The sequence below is a fragment of the Haliotis rubra genome, unplaced genomic scaffold (genome assembly GCF_003918875.1).
Source record: "Haliotis rubra isolate DU_JTF1 unplaced genomic scaffold, ASM391887v1 Scf202, whole genome shotgun sequence".
In the NCBI taxonomy this organism is placed as follows: Eukaryota; Metazoa; Mollusca; class Gastropoda; order Lepetellida; family Haliotidae; genus Haliotis; species Haliotis rubra.
The window spans coordinates 1-23514 of record NW_025766026.1 but is presented as its reverse complement, the minus strand read 5'-3'; the positions used below and the strand labels follow the sequence as shown (position 1 = coordinate 23514).

The following is a 23514-nucleotide window of genomic DNA, read 5'->3' as shown; positions in this document are numbered from 1 at the left end:
ATAGGAATTATACGAAACGAGTGTTTCGAGTTTCGTATAATTCGTATGTAATGAGACCGAGTGTGGTATTTTATTTATTACCCACGTCTTACATGCATTAAATTGACAAAATAGCGTATTTTTGTTATGTTTTTGGTTTCAAACCGACACCGGTTTCATAAAGAGGTTGCGGAAGAGTTTCTACTGTAGTACAATATTTGCATGACGTCACTGCCTTGGTAACCGACGTCACGATTCATGTCAGTTGTCATCGCTTCGTACAGCCTCCTACAGTAAACTACTCCGTAGCACCTCGTTTCTGGGTTTCCAGTTGCTTCATTCGGCTAACATGACTGGTGGAAACATTGCGTTTATGTTTTTCGACGAATATAATGTCTCAGTTCGACTCACAATTAAACAGCGACACGGCAACGTTCGCAATGTTAACATTCCCACAATGCATTTAAGTTGCAGAATGAATTAATTCACGTGTTTGTTATGAATGAAAAAATTGTTACGTCAGAATGTGACCTAATTGAGAGGTCATCGGTTATCCAATCAAATCGTTAGAATCTCAGGTCAAGTCGTTACGACACAGGTCAACGCGATACGACACTCGTGTGACGTACGAGATTAGTATGCAACTACCCATACGTTGACCACGTGGGTAATAAATAGAGAATACTAGCTACACGAGGTCTCATTACATACGAATTATACGAAACTCGTGTCCTTCCTATGGTATCTGACCTCGCTTCTCTCGGTCAGATACCACTTGAAGGTCACGAGTTTGATTTGCGATATAGGATGAAACAGTGTGATTGTTTAGAAAGAGTTCACCGTTTACGATTTTAAGGTTACAAGTTTGGCTGAGATTCGATCCTAAGCATTACGAAGGTCTGTGCTAATCAATAAATTTTAGCAGCCAAAACAGTACACTTTAGCCGTGTCAGAGATACCAATAATATCACGAAATTGCCAACGATTGACTCCTATAAAACCCGAAAAACGCTGGTTTATAGTTTCAATAATGCGCGGTATGTACACATTTCTAAACAGCGCATGGTATGGCATGCTTGTTTCGCAGCTGATTGATGATGTATTTATTTATTTATTTTTATTTCCTATATTTCATGTACAGGCAAACATGTATAGATAACCTTCATAATTATACAATGGTATATGTATACATGTATGAAAATGTACAGTTGGCTGAAAAAGTATAATTGGCTGGATTATCTTCCAAGTAATAGATGTAATGTTGACCAATATTGAAAAAAATAATTGCTCAGTTCCCGCTGATATCTTGACATATCATGGTGACGGACAATTTCATTTTTTAAATATTAAACTTTGGTTTGAAACCATTTATGCTGCATCTGTAGATATAATGTTTGACTACTGAAATTATTTCATTAATCGGATTATTGTTTAATCCTTTCAATCCCAATATAACGATTTTATTTGTAAGTTCCACTTGTAACTATACTGAGTTCAACCATGATTCTATTTATTTCCATAATTTAAAAACAAATTCACATTCTCATAACATATGATTGATAGTTTCTCTTTCTTGTTCACAAAATGGCCATATTGGTGAGGATGTGTATCCAATTTTATAAAGTAGTTATAATGTAGGGGGGATATTGTGGATAATTCTATATTGCAACCATTTCAAGTCTATGCTTTGCGAACATTTATTTGCAATAATGTTAAAAAGATTCCAGTCATTTTCAGTAAAATTACTCTCTAGAACTCTTTTCCATTTTGAAAACCTTGGCAACCGAACAAATTTTGAGTTCAAGAGGGAGGCATATAATTTTTTATTCCCAATTATGGTGTCAATTTTTGAGACATTAAAGGGATAAATTGGTTCGCTTAATTTCTTTTTAAATTGCTTTATATTCAGTGTTCGAGCATATGTTATAATTGCCTTTTTAACTGATTCATACGTTAAGAAATTGGTTTTTATTGAAAACGTATAGGAAAATTCTTTATATGTGAACAGTCTGCCTTCTTCATGTAGTAAATCATTTAAAAAAACGACACCTTTTTTGTACCACTCAAGATACAGAAAGGGATGACTAACAATTCTGATATTGTCGTTATTCCATAAAGATTGGCATTGTATCTCTTCTTCATTTACAATTTCTCTTTTACACATGGATATAAAGTTCGACCATTCTAAAGGTATGTCTTTCCAAAAGGAGTTAGTTGAAGAGGGAATTATTTCATTTTGTATATAGTAACTATCCGTCAGTAAATATTGAGTCCTGATTTTAAACTGGTGATGAGAAACGTCCATTTCAGGTCATGACCGCTTACTCTATTTATCTATTTTAGTTTTTGTGAAGATATAATTTTTCTAATATTTGGAGTTTTTAATCCTCCCATGCTCTGGGTTTAACATCATTATATCTCTTTTAATCTTATCAGGTTTGTGGGGCGGTGGGGTAGCGTAGTGGTTAAAGCGGTCGTTCCTCACGCCGAAGACCCGAGTTCGATTCCCCACATGGGTACAATATGTAAAGCCCATTTCTGGTGTCCCCCGCCTTGATATATTTGGAATATTGCTAAAAGCGGCGTAAAACTAAACACACTCACTATCAGGTTGGTTTTTCCATATGAAATTAAAACACATTTTTTAAAGTCTTTCAATGACACATTTTTTAGGATTTGGTAGAGATGAGAATAGGTGGTTAAGCTTTGGTAGTAGTAGTGATTTAAGAACAGTATTTCTTCCGTACCGGGTTAAGGTACGAGCTGACCAAATGTTTATTTGCCTTTCCATCTGAGCTAGTTTTTCGTTGTAGTTTATTTCAACCATATTATCAATATCAATATCGAAATGTATTCCCAAGAGCGTGAAGTCTGTTTGTGACCAGTCAAAATTCCATTCTTTACATATCTTATATCGGGATATCTTTTTGGAGCCTATCCATATTAGTTTAGTTAATCTACGTTGACTTTTAAACCTGAAAAACGGGCAAATAGTTCTAAAGTACTCAAAACTGCATAGAGGCATTTCTCTGATCCGTCTAATGGAAGTGCTGTATCATCTGCGAACTGTGATAGAAGATATGCTATACTTCCAAGTTTAATCCACTTTATATTTTTGTTGTTCACGTAATCTAGTTTTTAAATTCCTGATATGGGGCGATGATTTCGTCTTCCTAAAAGAATTGTCCTTATTTCCATTTATTCAAAATTCATTTTTTATATCATTTGTAAATAAGCATTTATAAATTTGCGCCTGTGTTCATTTCTTCTCATCTTTCAAACTTTTGTATATTAAGTAGTTCTTACCGTGACACAGAATCCTCGCATAATATAATGTTTAAGCGAGGTGGTTGGAAAATCAAATGATTAAGCGTTTGCTCGTCATCACAAAGACCCGGGTTCGATTACCCACTTGGATACAATGTTTGAAGCCCATGTCTGGTGTCTCCCGACGTGATATTGCTGGAATATTTCTAAAATCGGCTTAATCCGTAGTCAGTGACACGTATCGTAGTGTCCCTGGCCAATTATAGCCTTAAACCGAGGAGATGCAGGAGATTTATAATAAGGTGACCAACTGGATGGATGGGTCAGGCTTGCAGACTTGGTACATGTCATCGTATCACAATTAATAAGTGCTCTTGATGTCAACCACTGGATTGCCTGGCCATGACTTTCACATATTGCTGAGTGAGGCGTTAAACAACAAACAAACAAACAAACAAAGCTTATATGTTTCGTTTATGTCACGGAGATGTTGCTATTATTGGATCAGATTTATCACTTGATAGTTATAAGTTATTAGCATCATGTCGATACGTGTTTCTTACCATTTTGAGTAAGATCGTTTTCAAATCTTCTTCTATTAAATTTTCAATTTTTACGAGCATTCGCAGAAAGCAAATATTGATGTTATGGTGTTCCTAAAGGAAATAATGTATAAAATTTACGCGTGGTTCGTTGACTTGTAAGTAAGGAGAACTTAGAAGCTTTCAAGTTGATTGACTGATAAGACAGCTCTGACACGCTCACCTGGAGGTGTTCCTAGATCCTGATGTAGAGAAATATAGCCTGGCATAGAGAATAAAGCGAGAAAAAGCCAGATGTATCCAGCTCAAATGATCTTTACAATCATCTACGACGAAACAGCCACAGAAAGTAATCATTGTTTTAATGTTTAGTTTGTGTACACATCGAGGTGACGGGATCGAGCCCACCTGTGACCGGTTGTAAAAAGCTTGGAGTTAACTTTGTGTTAATTCTTTCAGTGTTGTCACAACCCCTAGTGTACAGTACACAACCCTGTGCACTTAAAAGAACCCACGAATCCGTTGGTATATGATCAGATGGTGGCCACATGAATACGTGCAAACACCTAGTTGCAGGTACAGCAATGTGCAGTAAACTTGGACAAGGTACTGTGACTATGTGTCCCAGTCCACCCAGCTGTGAATGGGTACCTCATAAGGATGGGAATGCCACACTAACTCGGTGCGCCTAGTGGCTGCAAGAGTTGTATGCTCCCCAGGCAGTTGAGATTGACAATACGATGTGCCATTGAGATTGACATCTATTGATCGAAGGAAAAACAAAGCGCCTTTGAGCTGCTGAGCTGGATATGGCGCTATACAAATGAAACTCACGGGCGAAAGAAACGTCACCTCGCCTTTTTACATGTCACAAAACAACAAACTCAGATTTTGTAAATTTAACAATCATATGTGGAAAATTAATAGATTTAAAGATTCATTCTGAATGATGAAAGTGTGAACTACAGATATGAATAATCACTTAGTGTACGATAAAAGATAAAAAATATCATTTTGGTGACGTTTCGTTTCTTTCGCCCGTGAGTTTATGTATGTATGTATGTATGTATGTATGTGAGGTGAAATTGGGTTTAACGTCCTGCTTGAGAATATTTCGCTCATATGACGACGTGCATGCGTGTGTATGTGTATGTGCGGCTGCTTGTACTAGCCCAGACTTAAGCTGGTTTCATAGTGCTAGCTCACCATGCCGCAATGATGCATGAATACCCCACTCAGACACATTATACTGACTCCGAGCCGACAAGTCCTTGTTGTACCCATTAATGCCGAGCGCCAGGCAGGGACCAACAAGTACCATATATTAACGTCTTTTAGTATGACGCGGTCGGGGATCGAACCCGCGACCTTCCGCTCTCCGGGCGGACGCTCTAACCACTACACCACGGAGGCGGTCCGTATGTATGTATGTATGTATGTATGTATGTATGTATGTATGTATGTATGTATGTATGTATGTATGTATGTATGTGTGTGTGTGTGTGTGTGTGTGTGTCTGTCTGTCTGTCTGTCTGTCTGTCTGTCTGTCTGTCTGTCTGTCTGTATGTATGTGTTTTTTAATAGAATGTGAGTGAAAAAATCTTCTTGATCTGAAGAATGGGAGTGTCATTAATTTTAAGGTGTTATAATCTGTGGTTCATTAGACAAACTGCAATTCTATATGTTATTTTCAAATTGCATGCCTCAGATATTTGGATAACATCAATAGAATCTGTTTATGGCGGAAATAAGTCAAACAAGCCCTACAAAATGTTATAGTTACTCCCCTTTACCTCAGGCTTCGCTTTCCTGGAAATCACGTGACAGGAAAGTCTCGACAACTCTGCACAGTGAGGTAAGTACGAGAGGATCAGTCAGACAGGTAGTCAGTGTGAGATTTAGTGGATGTGTCGGAGTGAGTGAACAAGACTGTGGAACTATTGTAACAGTAAAACCATTTCTGTTATTTGGATATCTACCAAGATTTGTACTTGGGGCGCCCAACCATGCTACAATGTGTTCAAAGTTCTACTTTCGATATCAAACCCTGTTATCAACCCGAGACGGGACCGTTCATGAACAGTTTTTCATCACTGATAAGAGTCGTCAGTAGTGATCCGCTTACACTGCACACGTTGACCTAAAGTAAGAATTGCCGCCCCATCGCCTATTTTTTGTTGTTGTTTCTTTGTCGAGGTGTCAGTAAACTATCTCGGGTAGACGCAAGAAGGGAGCAGAATGCATTCGAAATCGTCCTCTTTAAAAAAAATAAAATGCGAATCATGCTGACGTATAGGATTATCCCACGGCGACATGGCGAGTTGTTTAAGTGGCAAAGCAAATATCACATTTGAGTTCAGGTGATGTACTCATTTTAAATGTTATTTAGGTCATGTTGAATTTTTTCCAATGCAATGATATCTGACAAACAAGCATGTCAGATATCAGAGGTAAAATCTTTTCTTGGCTGTGCTTTTCTGTTTACGAGGGTCGGTCAGAAAGTAGTCGGCCTAACTATGTTCTCGATGTCCACTGTTTGAAAAGGTTCCATTTTATTTAGAAGGAATCATGAGCAAAGCCATGTCCAACATTTCACATATGTGGGTAATGTGGTTAACGAGTTATATGCTAGTCATCACAACACATTGGGGTATAATATTTCTGAAAATATTGCAGAAATGAAAAACGATCTGTCATTTGGGGCCTCTTGGATAACGGTATGTCCTCAGATAATATCGTATAAAATATGTTCAGTATTGTATTGGACTTTCCGTCATAATCAACAGTCAAAGATTTGGATTGCTTGACCCCAGCCATTTTAATAAACAATGTGTCCAGATATTTAAGCTGGTACTGTTTACAATATATTGAGTGTTGACACTTGTGTGACCATTCAGTTTTTAGTTTGAACCCTTGTATGAATAAGTGAAAACATTAGAATAGATTATGTCCTTATGATGACGTCATCTGAAAGGGGTTGGGTAGTGTCTCCATAACAGGCTCTTTCAGTAAACATCATGGGGGAGTCACTTGAACAAGCGATTGCAGTTTCAAATTGCATTTTTATGCACTTTAATATCTACGTTTGATTCTACAGGACCCCTGCCTATCTCAAACACACTAAATGTTTCTTACATATTTTGTGTCCTGAAGTTTGTGATGCATTTATTGCAGATTTTGTGTTTGTGGGGGGTATCAAGATAAATAGCCAAACAAAATGGGCATCGTGGGGCTGGAACATAGCAAAACTAATTTGCTTGAGGTTGACAGAAAATATGTAGAAAATAAAACTTAAAAACAGCTGCATTTGTATCATTTTCTAGGTGAGACCGACTACCTTTTAACCGACCCTCGTAATAATGTAAAATTAAATGATGGACGGGCTTGACTTTCAGTACACAACAAAAGAAAGAATATTTCGATATTTCTAGGCATTTAATCTCCTTAAAACCAACAACGTGTACCAATGTCTTGGATGATAACATATACATAAACTATTGTTTGCTATTTAAGGGATCAGGCTTTCAGAGTTTTGCTGCAGGTCCTTATTTGTGACATTCAAATAGACATGTAAATTTATTGTAGACTTCATATTCCCGTACCCCCATCCCTTTGAAAGCACTGTCCCGAGACGAGATCCCTTTGCCACGGACCTACGGACAGGCGCTTATTTCGAGCACAGAATACAATAACGCGTGGTTAATTAGTGTTTTACAACATCAGATCATGGAACGAACTTTGACGAAGAAGGATCAGAAACAACTGAACAGATGGTTAAACGCAAGGAAAGACTTTGAACTTCTGTACAAGGCCACCCGTGATGGTTGTTCCAGCACCGCCTTCCACGTGGAGTGTGACAGCAAGGGGCCTACAGTCACAGTCTTCTATAACACGTCGGACTGCGTGTTTGGTGGCTACACCTCGGTCAGCTGGGACTCTGCTGGTGCCTACAAGGTCGACCAGACAGCATTCCTGTTCCGTTTGTACTTCCAAGGTTCCAGCAACCCTAAACAATACCCAGCAACAAACGGCAACGAGGCAATTTACGGACACGCGACCTATGGCCCTATGTTCGGTAGTGGTCATGACATTTACAGTTTCAACGGGACTGTGGCTTGAGCGGTGCATCCTTCCCACTGAATGGTTCTTTGGCTCCTGGTACAAGCTACGCCATGGCGGGAGACAATGACGCATAACTGGCCTGTTCCAACCTCAACTGCTACGATGTGGAAGTCTACAGTGTGAAAGGTGGGTTGGTGAGACAATCAGGAGTTATTGTCGACCAGTGAAGATCCGGGATACATTGTCTTCAGCAACCTGTGATTGTCGTAAGATGCTGCTAACTGTATCGGGTGGTCAGCTTCGCAGACTTGATTGCTGCATGTCATTGTATCTCAGTTGCGTAGGTCGATGTTCATGATGTTCATCAGCGGATTGTCTGGTTCAGACTCGATTATGTTGCAGACCGCCCTCACATAGCTTAAAAATGGCTGAGTGCAGCGTTAAACAACAGAGCTATTGTCATAACATAACTTTATGAATACGAGTGACCACGCGGTCAGATTTGTGAATTGGCTGTTTGTGTGTGTTTCGACCCTAGCGTTGTTGATCATTACCCACAATATCAGTAACTGAAGTTCGTGGTCCAGACTTGAGTAGGTCCTTCCTGCCAGCATATACCTGGAAGATTGCGGGGGTGAAACAACAAACACGTTTATTGTAATCGATATGTTGTTGTTTTTATTTATACGATTATTGAAACATGCACCATAACTTTTACAGATGGAAGCATTCTCAACGACGATCCATGGAGACAACTCACAGAATCTAAATCAAAGGTAGACTGCAGTTTTCCACGTCGGAACATATTTATATTGTCAACTCAATTATTGACATTACACGATAAGCTCCTTTTGAGGAAGCTATTGCAGAATAGTTTTCGATCAGACAAATTCGACAAGACAGGCTTATAATCAAATGGTTCTATGTTTGTGTCTCCAGCCTGCATATTCTGACTGTCCACAACCTCACAAATTATCTAACTCCCATTCATATATTGGTAAGGGTACTTTATGCCTATTTTGGTGACTTAAAATACACTTTTCAAAATAGAAACGCACAGGCCAAAAGTAAGAACGTGTATTAAAGGAGAATACTAACATTAACACAACTTTTCATAGAGGTAAAGGCATTCTATACGTCACCTTCCGTGATTAAATTTGAACTAGAAGTTCACAGTTCACAATGGCTCTCTCTTTGATTTTACCTCACAACTTAACATTGTCTATGGATTCTGAAGCAATAATAGTGGACGGTTTCTGATGTCATTTCTGAAATGGATGTTAGACCGTATCAATACGATCCGATTATACATCTTGCAAGAAAATGTTCCAGTGAAGATGAAGAAGAATCAAGCAAAACGAAGCCACCGCTTGATGTCAAAATAATTTTAAAAAGTAGACCATATACTTTATCAGGAATATCATTTGTCAGCAAAATGTGACACATTCCAACCAGCACACCCACCCCTATAAATGAATGACAAGTTTCTAAGAAAATATGTTTTTGAAATGTGATTGCAGTTCCCTTTGTGTCAAATGTGGGTGTCTGGGCTTAAAATATAATCATGCTTTTGACGGGAAAAAATAAAGAAATTATCAAAAACAAACAAAGAAAAAAAAGAATAATACAAAGATTACACTGGAATTATTTTGTCGAAAAAAAAATAGGATCCATAATTCTCATTAATAACGTATCAAGTTTCCAAACAAGATCCCAACCTTGTCGAGAAGAGATAATATAAGCGACGCAGATAAGTTATTCCCCGAAAACTGGTGAATTATAAAATACTAGTCAGGGCAATGTATATTTCCCTAGGTTTAGCTTATGTAAATAGTTATGGTGCTCTGTCAAAACCTTAGAATGACATCTTGTCAGCCAATGAAAATACAGAACAACTTTAACGGCACACACTACTGACAAATAGCGAAACTTATGCCGAGGTGCGTAATTGGACAACATAGAAAACAGTGAATGTTACAAGTACTTCATGATTTGCCGTTGTATTCGGCAATGTTTAATTTCGGGTCAGATTGCAGCATGTAGGCATATATAGCGAAATATTTTCAAGCTTATATGAAATCGCTTACTGATTTTATTAATATATATCTCATGAACTGTCCCAGTATTTAAGTGTCGTACTTAAATGTACGTACGTAGATTAAGCTTGAACATGGATGAAGGGAATTCGAAACACAGATGAATGTATGTAGTGTTGTCATTGTCAGCATTAATTCAGTTTACTCACTGCAAGGTAGGACACAAGGGGGCGTCCAGGTCAGTATCTGGTGACACCACCCCTTGTAGCCGTCACTGCTCGACACCGCCTTGGGAGGGATTTCACAAGTCGTCGTATTTTGCTTGGGGAATTGTTCGTCATTCCTACTGCAATGCGTTGGCAAGTTCTGTAGATGTCTGAGGTTTACGGACGCGTCGATCAAGCTCGTCCCACAGGTGATCGGTCGGGTTCAGATTAGGTGATTTTGAAGGCCAGCGAAGGACACATTGGCGAGATAGGCACCTGTTACACGAGCTGTGTGGGATCAAGCGTTGTCGTGTTGAAACAGTTCCCTCTGGCCGTTAAAAAGTGGGAGGAGGTGAGGTCGCAGGATTTGGTTGATGTAGCCATTTGAGAGTGCCTTGAACCACCAGTAGATCTGATCTACCCCTGTAGGACATGTCGCCCCACGCCATGACGCTTTCCCCACCAAATCTGTCATCTGTTGGGAGCGGACCGCCTCCGTGGTGTAGTGGTTAGAGCGTCCGCCCGGAGAGCGGAAGATCGCGGGTTCGATCCCCGACCGCGTCATACCAAAAGACGTTAACATGTGGTGCGTGGCGCTCGGCATTAATGGGTACAACAAGGACTGGTCGGCTCAGAGTCAGTATAATGTGTCTGAGTGGGGTATTCATTCTTCACTGCAGCATGGTATGTCAGTGGGCTAGCACTATAAAACCAGCTTAAATCTGGGCTAGTACAAGCAGCCGCACATACACATACACACATGCACGTCGTCATATGAGCGAAATATTCTCAAGCACGACGTTAAACCCAATTTCACCTCACCTCTGTTGGGAGCAGTTCGGCGCTAAACATTCCGTATCGACGTCGATAAACTCATCGTCTCCATCCCGTCGTTGCAGGAGGAAACGCGATTCATAGCTGAAACAAAATCGTTCCATGCGTTCGCCGGGCCCCATACCTGTACCGTGTTGCACCATTTGACACATCGTTGTCGATGTAGTCGTGTCAGCTTTTGTAGATATGCTCGAATTCCCAATTCTCTCAGACGATTTCTGAGGGTGTTGTCGGAAATTCTTCGAAGACCAGGCACCTGTACTGCAGTGTCCGTTGCTGTAGCAAGTCGGTGACGTAGGTGAAACACTCCGCCCTGAGCAGGAATGGTCACTCTTGGTCTTCCACTTGGTCTGGGAGGATCTTGCGTCGAATTGAAGCGGGTATACCAATGTCATAATCGAGATATGGTGCTGTGGCGGACGTTGAAGTGTCTTGCAACGGCAGACTAGGACTCCCCTGCTTCCAAACGTCCAATGGCGATATTTCGGTTTGTAGCATTCAATCTAAGCATATTTTCTCCTTGTTTACGTGAATTTCGTAATGAAATGATGAATTTGGTTTGGCCGTTTTTAGTCGATGTCTCCACTCATGTGTCCATCGCATTACGTGCACAACGTTTCCGACGTGCACTTTTCATGTATCGTTTTCATTTTTTATGACTAACGTTTAGAAACACATTCTGGGTTGCGCTTGCGCTCAATACACAACAACCACGACGTGATTAACGGGATTCAAACATACAAATCGTTTTAATGACGATTGCTATCAAAATATTTTGAAATGAACTGCTGAAAACGCCTATGCGTTTCTTTTTTTGAATAGTGTATCTTTCACTCCTAAATTGGTATGGACAAAAGCAACGTAAGCACTTTTCACAACAACCTGAGAAAGTATGCCCAACCTCTATAACATACATTATCTATCTGGAGGTCTGCCAATAAATACTGCATTTAGGATGTTTGATTCCTTGGTTTTACAAATATTAACATATGGCTCTGAAGTGAAGGGTTTCCAATACAGTGAAACAATCGAGAAGGTACGGACTAAATATTACAAACGGATACTTATCCTGCCAGCCCACGTAAAGGTCCGGGTTAGAATGTTCCTTCAGTAGCCCTTGATTGTCGAAAGAGGCGACTAACGGGATCGGGTGGTCAGGCTCGCTGACTTGGTTGACACATGTCTTCGGTTCCCGATTGCGCAGTTCGATGCTCATGCTGTTGATCACTAGATTGTCTTGTACAGACTCGATTATTTACAGACCGCCGCCCTATAGCTGGAATATTGCTGAGTGTGGCGTAAAACTAAACTCACTCACTTATCCTGCCAGTTAATGCAAACAACGAGGCTGTTCTAGGGGAATCTGCAAGACAACGACTGTATGTTTATCACATCACTAAATGTATTAAATATTGGACAAATTTTATCTCTATGAACAATAACCGTCTACCTATATACCGGGAGTACTAAGGTCTCGCGAAGTGCCGTGACCTGCTTACGGACCTATACCCAGGGAACAGTGGGGTAGCCTTGGGATTAACGCGTCCGCTCCTCACGCTGAAGACCCGGGTTCAATTCCCCACATGAGTACAATGTGTGAAGCCCATTTCTGGTGTCCCCCGCCGTGATATCATACTCACTCATTCATCACGGATTCTACAATTATACGCTTGTTACACTTTACCCCCCATTTTATCATACGCATAGTGATATTAATTTTGTTCTGGCATGCGTGTCATTTTTAATAAGCTATTACTCATCTTGCAGCTACTGACATCAATGTCTGTGCTTCAAGTACTGAAATCTGAGATCGAAACATATTCCCCCATCGATGGGGTGAAGGTGGGACGAGTCAATATTCTACTGGTGGGGGCGGTAGGAGCCGGTAAGTCCAGCTACTTCAACACCATGAACTCAATCTTCAGAGGTCACGTGACTAGTCAAGCCTGCAGTGGAAGTGCCGAACACAGTCTTACGACGCATGTGAGTCGTTTTGTGATATTTGTGTGTGAAAGTTTCCGTCTTGTTCATGAAAAGAATATTCTTACAGTACTACAGGAGAAAGAAAACACAAAAAGAAAAGTTTCCGTAGACTTCCTTGTCCTGGTGACCTACTATAATTCAGCTTATATCAGGGTCCCGATCCACAAAGAATTCGTAACGTTCCGATCTGTCGTAATTCAATAGTATAACATAGGCCTACGAATGTCCAAGCACTACGAACACATTCTTGATCTAACACCATATCCCACGCATCTTCACGAGGCAAGGGAGGTAACTAAGAAAGTCAAGCCTTTTTAAGGCGTTAATGATGGAGCGATTATATGCTGAAAGCCATTAAAAATGCAATTTGACATTCATACTTTCTTTACTCACACTAATTTCAACATATATAAACCTAACTGGCAGAAATGTTTTAAGTGAACATCTGTGAATAATTTCATCTGAAAATGTCCAGTCAACAACAACATCAGTGACGCAACAACGACATCACACAAAGGAGGGGTCACTTGCAGTCAATATCCTATGTGTCCACCGTGCGCTGTAAGACATGCTCGCAGTCTTTGGGGCATTGAAAGACACTCATTTCTCAGGAACAGCTGTTGGATGGTCTGCAGCCTCTGATGGTCTGTGGTCTGATCATGATACCACCCCCTCCAAAACGATCATGTTCAAGGACACAGTTTGGCGCAAGTATTTCTCCTTTACGTCGATAAATCTGTTGACGTCCATCTGCAAAGGATAAGTTAAACCTGTATTCATCTGAAAAAATGACATCTGGGCATGTCCTGTTGCCAAGATTGGCCCCATTTGCTGCCCATCGCTGTCTGGCAAGTCTGTGGCGATGCAATAAGGTTGGACCGCGGTACGGGTGACGACACCGGATGTTGAAGGCAGCAAGGCGTCCTTGCACCTTTTGGGCGCTGAAATGACGTTGACTTGTCCCAGTTGTCCTCCCTGCCTAATCATCAGCTGTTTGGAACCGATTTCGCAAGTGTTAAACTCGGAAATTGCGGTTTTGTCGAGCTGTTATCACAGGTGGTGCACCAGGTCGCGGACGATCAGCAACACTTCCGTTAGCACGAAAACGTTGTCTGAGTCGACTTACAGTGGATGGATGCACATTAAAGTGCCTGGCAATCATCACATCTGAAGCACCTTGGCTGACCATACCGATAACCTGATTCCTTTCGTCTCGTGTCAAGTGTGGCATTTTCTCAAAGTGATTGAGTTCCACAATTCCTTGTGCTTTAACAGGGACTGGGTGCAGGTAATGCATGTGCACAACGTGTTTCATGAATGTGGTTGTGTTTACGAGAAATGTCAAAGGTTTAGTTTTAAGTATCAAAGTTCATGTGAGAGGAATGCTCCGGGACTCGAACTCGAAATGGGCCAGAATAACAGCCTGTTATCCCTACATCCTCTGTATCGCAGGAAAAATCTTGAATAGAACTTTTGTAAGTTTCAGGACAACAAATACCAGTTGCGTTTTTAATGGCTTACAGTATAGTTTTGCTGGAGACAAGTCTATGCATATTCCGAAATCGCTCTAATCCCTAAACAAAAAAATTCCGTAAGTAACGGAGAAAAAATTGTTCCCGTACATTATTCAACTTTTACAACATCGCTGGACAGTTGTCCTACTTGTTAATCAGAACCATCATAATAAACGTGCGTTCGATCGACAAACCTGAAATGGTGACAACTACGTGTACTCGTAGTAACCTGGAAGATGCTATATATATATAAATGTAAATCAAGTGTTCTCTTGAAATTGTTGTTGACATATTTTATTGATGATTCATAGATCTATGAGAAGCGGGATTATCAAACCCTTTGCTAGATATACATATTTAAATGTAAACACATTTGCTAGATTTATTAAGTTTTAAGTATTCTTTCCTCATGTATGAGTATAACAATTATAAAGTTTTTAATTAAGTTTTATTAGCATATCTCGATAGATCCATGTTTATGTTATGCACATGAACATAGTGTAATGATACCAAGGGCAGGAAACTCTGACATGTATTTTCTCTTAGTATCGGAAGTATAAAGTGAGATCCCCTGAGGGTAAACCACTCAAGTTCCGACTGTGTGACACGAGGGGCCTAGAGGAAGCCCAAGGAATGGACGCGGCTGATGTGGTAGCCACATTGGATGGACACCTTCCTGACAAATATATGGTACTTCATGACGCTATTTAGATAATAGATCTCGCATCATCGATACAAAACCCAAACAGAAGCAAATTATGATCAGTGAAATGACTGGTCAAATGCCTCGGTTGGTATAGGTATTCCATGTTCATCCAAATATGTGTAACTTAGTTCGTTTTAGTTAAATTAATCCACAATTTATATGCTGCCCAAAATCCTTATTCAACATATTTCCACATAACGTTTAGTATCATCTGACGTCCATGTTGATAAGTGAAGGTCTGGAACATCGTCCGCTTCAGGTATTGGTATTTCACGCAGATCCATTCACGACAGTATGCTTTCGAAAACATATATAACAGATCCTATTTGTGTATTAATACTGTCATTGATCAATAAATGTTTACTTCTGTGGTAAAGTCGGATCATCCGTCATCATTCGCCCCTTTCCGTAATAGGTATTCGGTATAACACGAGTGGGTCACGAATGATTTCGGTTCACAGAAGGCCCCCGGTGACTGTGCCTTGAGCTATTTCACAAAACACGTGCACTGTACGCAGGTGCTTCTGATTCTGTGGTTCGGTCCATAGTTTAATATGTACAGTCTATGATGTCTCTGTGATATTGGGAAGGCCTTATGGGTAAAGCGTCTGCTCGAAACACTGAAGACCTTGGTTTGATTTCGGATTTTGTTTCAATGTGTGAATTTCGGGTGTGATATTACCGGAAGATTGCTAAAAGCGGCTTAAAATCATACTCAGTCACTCACTCTGTAATGTAAGAGCACGCAGACTATGTTTGTTTCAAACCCACTGTTTTGTGTTCCCAGTTTAACCCAGCTCTGTCTATTTCGCCTGACACCCCTGGATACAAGAAGACCCCTAAAACACAAGACATGATACACTGTGTGGCATTTGTCATTGATGGCTGTTCCGTAGACGTGTTCCCGGACAAAATTCTGCAGAATATGAAAGCTATACAACAGAAAGCCAACCAGAGAGGTAAACAAACTCAAATATTTTTGACCCATGAAGAGACCAGAGTTAGAATTGGTCTTCAGTAACCAACCAATGCTTGTCGTGAGAGGTGACTAACGGGACCGTGTGGTCAGGCTCGCTGACTTGGTGGACACATATCATCGTATCCCGACTGCGTAGATCGATGCTCATGCTGTTGATCACTGGAATATATACTGACCGCCGCCACATAGCTGGAATATTGCTGAGTGCGGCGTCAAACAAGAAACAGAATTTAACTACTTCAGCCGGTGGAAATTGGAATTTCATTTGAAACTGTCTTGAGAAACCTACTACCACTCTTGCCAGGAGTACTATACATGTACATGTAGATATCACGCTGTGTCATTGCGAGTGGTACTACTGTCATGTGAGAGCAACTGGGAAGTTTTATACGTGAATTGTAAGACCTGTTTGAAGGATCTCTCTCTTTAATTGTAAGACCCAGCGTAAATAGTTGTATTAGTATCATGTAAATGTGACATTTATGTAGCTGAAAGTTACAGTGCTGTCACCTGAATCTAACCGTAGCCTAACATGTTACATGTATATATATATATATGTCTAGTGTTCTAAAACACAAGCCTGTTTTCGTGGAATTCGTTTCTTAACGCGACTGCCACGTTGTTTCACTGTGAGGTATTCGGTCGCATTATATTTTATTTATTTATATTTTCTTATTCATTTCGTTTAGACCGTGCAAAACTTAGTTGGCTTTTTCCTCGCTCAATCAAATCCTGTATTAATTTCTTTGATATATTGATTTTAATATGACTCACCAGGGAAGTCAAAATTAGTTCTGTTCTGAATTATATTCTATGCAGGTATACCACAAGTGGTCATCTTGACCAAGGTGGATAAGGCCTGTCCACATGTTGAAGAGGATCCAGGGACCCTGTTCTACAGCCCTGCAGTCAGCGAACTGGTGGAACAAGTGTCCCAACTCATTGGTCTGCCCCGTGCCCACGTTCTGCCCGTGAAGAACTACGAGAAGGAAATGGAGCTGGTGGATAACGTGGATGTTCCTGCTCTGATCAGCCTCCGTCAGATGCTAAGATTCGCTGATGACTATCTCTACAACTTCCTGGATGAGGAGGATAAAGATGAATAAATATATGTTATTCATTACTCCATTTGGTCATAAACAACCAGACCAATGTACCGTTTTTCAAATCGCAAAAATGAAAAATACGTTGTCCTTTTCACCCCTGGCTTATCTCAATGAAGTAGCACGGTTTTTTTGCCACACAGCTAGTACATGAGATTTATGGTTGATCATGATGAGAACACATTCGATGTAGCCTACATAATCAAAACTTGCCTCTCCTTTCTTGAATCCAGCAATATAAAGTGCTACTGCTTTAAGTATTCGGTTCAATATATTTGTATATTTATCGGAGTCACGCTATGTCTTCCCACTTTTGATTAAATGGACAGCTGGGTAACAGATCGCATCTGAGATTCAGAGAAACGAAACTTGGAACAGTGTCAATGTTTTTCCGGGAAACATTCTGTTCCGGTCAGTTATGAAGACAAAGACCCATAAACGTGACATGCCTTTCCTGTACTGAGGAAATGAGACAACTTGTGTATGTGAAAATTCCTTTCATTTGGATGTGATAGATGTGTGGTTTGTTATCCTTAGATGTCGATTGACGATGATGATGGTGCTGAGATCACAACTGTTGATTCTGTTGACATGGCCTATATGTTATATCATCAAAGGAGCTTACTATCTGAAAATAAACAGAATCATATGAAATTACGTAAAGCCTTTTTGTTTTAAAGTTTGTAATTATTGTTTTTTCTTGCATTACTGTTCAAGTCAAATGTATAGAAACTGCCAGTAGGTTTCGGATTCCTTTGTTATTGAAAAGAGCTCGATCATATTGGTTTGAAAAATAAAGGTTTCAGAGATTGTAATGCTGTAAAAATAATTAGTCAAGCGACTGTGCAACCCGAGCCGCCTGTGTGCCCTGAACATATAGCGGGCCATTGGAGACAAACCATACCAGTGGGTAACTACGTAAGTCTGTGGAATATATTCGCCAGGAAGCTTGTATGCTTGTCCTTGATCTGGTGGTCAAGCTCTGACACCTTGTATCATATCAACGTTGCTCATAATATCATTCACCAGTTACTCTTGTTCAGGAAATCTCGGAAGACCCGGGTTCGATTCCCCACAATGTGTGAAGTCCATTTCTGGTATTCCCCGCCGTGATATTGCTGGAATATGGCTTAAAGCGCGTAAAACTTCACTCACTCACTGACTCACTCACTCACTTGTTACATGCGGAGTTAAAAGACATAACACATTTTAACATTTTGAAGATATTTCGAAATTTGCGGAATAACCTTCTAATGTTATTGCTAATGAGTCGCTTTGAAAGTGGTATGTGACCGTAAAATTAGCAAGCCGTTCACATCGTAGGAGAACTTTGAACTATCAAATGTAGCAAGTAACACTTTACTTTCAATCAGGGATTGTGTCTTGGCAGGACCTGGTCATCACAATCATTGGTCTCCTCGGTCTTCCAGGTCTTGGACGATCCTGCACTTCACCGATGGCAATTAACGTCCTTCCTCGGCTAATAACCGCGTGGTTAATGTTCCGGTCAGCATCGATGTTGCCACACGACATCATTCCTGCGTCATGCATGCTAATGACTTACCCATATTCGTATATATTCGGAAAGTCCTGTCACGTCAGGAAAGGTTAAATTGTAGTGCTGTCGCCTATTAAATTAGTCCCAAAACCTGTAGTGCACATACTGAAATGAGGAAATTTATACCCCCAAAGTGCTTGGCGCCAGCGCAACCCGTGCACATCCGACCCACAGCTTTAGAGATGAAGTATCGATGCATTTTACCTATTTCTATGTAGATGTTGAGAAACTCACCCTCGGACAAATAATCTATTTTTTAGATACCCGATACTAAAGGCTTTCGTCCTCCAAATTCAATTTTCATTTTTTCAAGATTCAGCCTTTTTAAATCAATGAATAAATTCATTTATAAATTTGCTCCTGTGTCTTCTTATCTCGTAGACCTTCGCATATTTAGTAGTTCTTACCTTGACACAGAATCCGCACACTATAAAATGGTAAAGAGAGTTATATGGAAAGCCAAGTGATTAGGCCTTCACTCGTCACTCTTAAGGCTTGGGTTCGATTCCCCACATGGACACAATGTGCGAAGCCCATTTCTGGTGTCTCCCGACGTGATACTGCTGGAATATTGCTAAAAGCGACGTGAACATACTCACATACGAGTACAAGTATCGTAGTGTTCCTGACTAAGTATAGCCTCAATAGAATATGCTGGTAAGAATTGGTTTACAGCACCCACGCTTGTCCTAATTTCTAAAAAGGTGACCAACTGGATGGGATGGATCAGGCTTGCGGGCTTGGTTGATGCAACTCATCTTATCCCAATTAAGGAGTGCTCATGATGTTAACCGGTGGCTTGCCTGGCCAAGACTCAGTTGTCTACAATCTGCTGTCATAAACTGATGCGCAAAGAAAGTACACAGGTTGTGTTTCTTCCAATAAGATAAAAATAACTAAACCTTTTGATGAAATGGAAAATGTATGTTGAAGCACACTGCAATACACGTGTTTTATCAGCAAAATGACATAGTAACAATAAACAGCGATGTAGTGATGACCACTGCAGGCGGTTCCTACGATGCTGGAAGGTCAAGGCCATTCCACGCAGCGGTCGGTAGGCCCATACATGCCAGCAGGACGAAGTCGTCTTGCCACTGTGAATCGGCTTACGCGATGACCCAATGATGTGGCTTCTGATGACGTCACCGTCAACATCCAGTTGCGTAGTTGAATAACCCGCAGATAACGATCCTCTTGGGGTGTTGTGACTCTGGAACGTCCACTTCTGGGTCGATCACATGTCTGGCCTGTCGTACTGAAACGGTTAAACAGCCGAATTATGGTTTGTCTTTTGCAACCCAATGTCCTTGCAATATCGCTGTTGAAAGTACCCATTTGTGTCATTCCTTTGGCCCGTTCTCGTTGCGCCGACGTCAATCTTGGCATTTTCTCGTGAGATTTCTGTCAACTGATTGTTCAGTCTTCACGACAAACAGGTTTTATACTCTCTGTCAGAAAAGTGCAGGTGCATGGGACAATAATCACAATTTTACAAAAATTCGTGCAAAACACGTACAAATGTTTTTTGGTTGCATTTTGGCTAAAAAAACATGATGGTTGCGTTCTATACAATCAATGTTTTTCAATAATTTTATTAGTTAGAACGCATATTTGGGATTGCAACAACAATTACACCTGTGTACTTTCTTTTGCTCGTCAGTATATATTGCTGCGTGAGGCGTTAGACAACAAACAGACAAACAAACAAAGTATATGTTTATGTCGCGGAGATGTTGCTGTTGCGGGATGCGATTTATCACTAACTTAATAGTTGCATATTCTTAGCATCACGCCGATGCGTGTTTTATAACATTTTAATCTGATCATCTTCAGATCTTCTGTTTTCAAATATTTATGTTTACAAGCGGAAACAAATATTGATGTAATGGTGTTAATCGAGGACATAATGTGTAAATATACGCGTTTCGCCCTCTTGTAAGGAGAACGTAGAAGCCTTCATGTTGATTGGGTGCTAAGAAAGCTCTCACACGCTCACCTGGGGGTTCCCAGATCCTGACGTGACGTGAGTGAGTGAGTGAGTTTTCAGCAATATTCCAATAATATCGCAGCGGGGGACACCAGAAAAGGGCTTCACACATTGTACCCATGTGGTGAATCGAACCCGGGTCTTCAGCGTGACGAACCAACGCTTTAACAACTAAGCCACCTCACCGCCCCGGCTCAGTGAAGAATGCGGAAAAAGAAACGATTATAATCTCCCTCTAACTCAAGGGGGATTATCATAAACATAAACATAAAGTAGTCATTGTTTTGATATCTATTTGAAGACGCATTTGTGTCTGTGTACACATATGAGATATTCAATAGAATAAGAGTGAAATATCTGATTAAGCTGAATAATGGATTTTAACTGGTTATAATATGTGGTTCATTAGATGAAGTGCAATTCTATATCTCATTTTCAAATTGCATGTCTTAATTGCTTGGGTAACATCGATCAAATGTATTTCTTTGTTCCCTGTAGCAATCAAAATTAAATTAAACATCTTTCGTGACACAAAACAATCAAATATGCCCTACAGAGCTACTTCCCTTTTCCTCAGACTTCGCTTTCCTGGAAAACACGTGACAGGAAGTCCTCATTTGTTTATTATGACATACAAATAGTCATGAAAATGTATTGCAGACCTCATAGGTCCATAACATTTTGAAAGTCCCTAGACAAAATATATTTGCCACGGGCCTACGGCCAGGGGCTTATTTTAAGCACAGAATACAATTACACGTGGCTAATTAGTGTTTTACAACATCAGATCATGGAACGAACTTTGACGAAGAAGGATCAGAAACAACTGAACAGATGGTTAAACGCAAGGAAAGACTTTGAACTTCTGTACAAGGCCTCCCGTGATGGTTGTTCCAGCACCGCCTTCCACCAGAAGTGTGACAACAAGGGGCCTACAGTCACAGTCTTCTATAACACGTCGGACTGCGTGTTTGGTGGCTACACCTCGATCAGCTGGGACTCTGCTGGTGCCTACAAGGTCGACCCGACAGCATTCCTGTTCCCGTTTGTACTTCAAAGGTCCCAGCAGCCCTAAAAAATACCCAGCAACAAACGGCACAAATGCAATTTACGGACACGCGACCTATGGCCCTACTTTCGGGGGTGGTCATGACATTTACAGTTTCAACGGGACTGTGGCCTTGAGCGGTGCATCCTTCCCACTCAACGGTTCTTTGGCTCCTGGTACAAGCTACGCCATGGCGGGAGACAATGACGCATCACTGGCCTGTTCCAATCTCAACTGCTACGATGTGGAAGTTTACAGTGTGAAAGGTGGGTTGGTCAGATACTTTGGTTCCAGGAGTTATTGTCGATCAGTGCAGATGCGGGTTAGAATACATTTTCAGTGTTGTCGATCGAAGCTGATAATGGGATCGGATGGTCAGTTTCACTGATGCATGGCGTTGTATCTCTGTTGCGTAGGTCAATGCTCATGACCTATAGTGGCCATCAGTGGATTGTCGGCTTCAGACTCGATTATTTGCAGACCGCCGTCATATAGCTTAAAGGTCAAATGCAACGTAAAACACAACTTTGCAGATTCTGATACCATTCGGTATGGACTAACGAAACAAATCGTCAAAAATGCAAATTCAACTTATAAAGTTGAAAAATAACGTTTCACTAATTTTCCCCCGAAACTGGTTTCAACAGCTGGGCTGCTCTCATAGCACGTGCGCAGTGAAATAGGTTTGCGCAGCTTGGAAGCAGGTTGTCCGGCGAATAATTGGTGAAGGCTTTGGTGTGAGCTATTTTTCTAATGTTTTGTTGATATCTCACAGGCACGAGTTTTTTATACGTTATGATAGTAAATTAACTGTTTATATAATTTCATTTGTCTATTTCACCACACGTTCTTCTTACCGAGTCACTTTCTCAGTTCGATACTTAAAAGGAATGTCATTATTTAGCGTTGACAGAATTTCTAACTGTGATATAGATATGTCGTTGTCACAGACAAAACTCAATGTCTTGTTTTATTGACACCTGTGTGTCTGCCTGCCTGTCTGCTAATGACAATATTCAATACACAGCTGCTATCACTGACCACATGCAATTTGAACTTAACACCAATCAGGCTATACACCATAAACAAAATGCATTGATTTATGGCCCGAGTTCGGTCTCTGTCACATTATGTAATTACACAGACAGGCAGGTGTGATACTTGAACACATGACATGTTATGATGTCTGTTGATTGCAAAATGTTATACACAAAAAATGAGCATGTAGTTACAAAACCCAACATCTCTATATATACACACACATTGAGCCGTGAGGGCATCTGCAAATGAACCAGCCGTTACACTTGAGTGCACACCCACCCGCTCTGACTGGGTTCGGTATCCCGGCTGCTTCGTCTCTTGGGAAGTAAACCCAAGTACACAATATTGCACTTTTGATTTGCGATTGTACGCTTATAATTTTGTTTATATGTTTTTTCATAACCAACAATGTATATTATATGTCATGAATAAGTGATAATTGTGTTTTGATTATGTTTGATTTTTGGTTGCATGTGACCTTTAAACATGGCTGAGTGCAGCGTTAAACAACAGAGTTATTGTCATAATACAACTTTATACGAGTAACCACATGGTCAGAATTGTGAATTGGTTTATTGTGTGTCATTAGAACCTGGCGTTGTTGACCATTCCCCACAATAGTAACTGGATTTCTGATACTTCCTTGATACTTCTACAGACTTGATT

The 23514-nt window shown here is 40.5% G+C and overlaps 1 protein-coding gene across 1 annotated transcript in view; it reads left to right on the top strand.

Annotated features, from left to right (window-relative positions):
* The window catches only part of LOC124275774 (interferon-induced protein 44-like), a 47292-nt gene extending 29555 nt beyond the window's left edge, over positions 1-17737 (top strand). The window contains 7 exon segments of the mRNA XM_046711443.1: positions 7374-7863; positions 7986-8036; positions 8571-8626; positions 12721-12909; positions 14970-15113; positions 15917-16088; positions 16928-17737. Coding sequence (XP_046567399.1) covers positions 7374-7863; positions 7986-8036; positions 8571-8626; positions 12721-12909; positions 14970-15113; positions 15917-16088; positions 16928-17214 — 1389 coding nt within the window. The 3' untranslated portion in view covers positions 17215-17737.
* The last annotated feature ends 5777 nt before the right edge of the window (positions 17738-23514 follow it).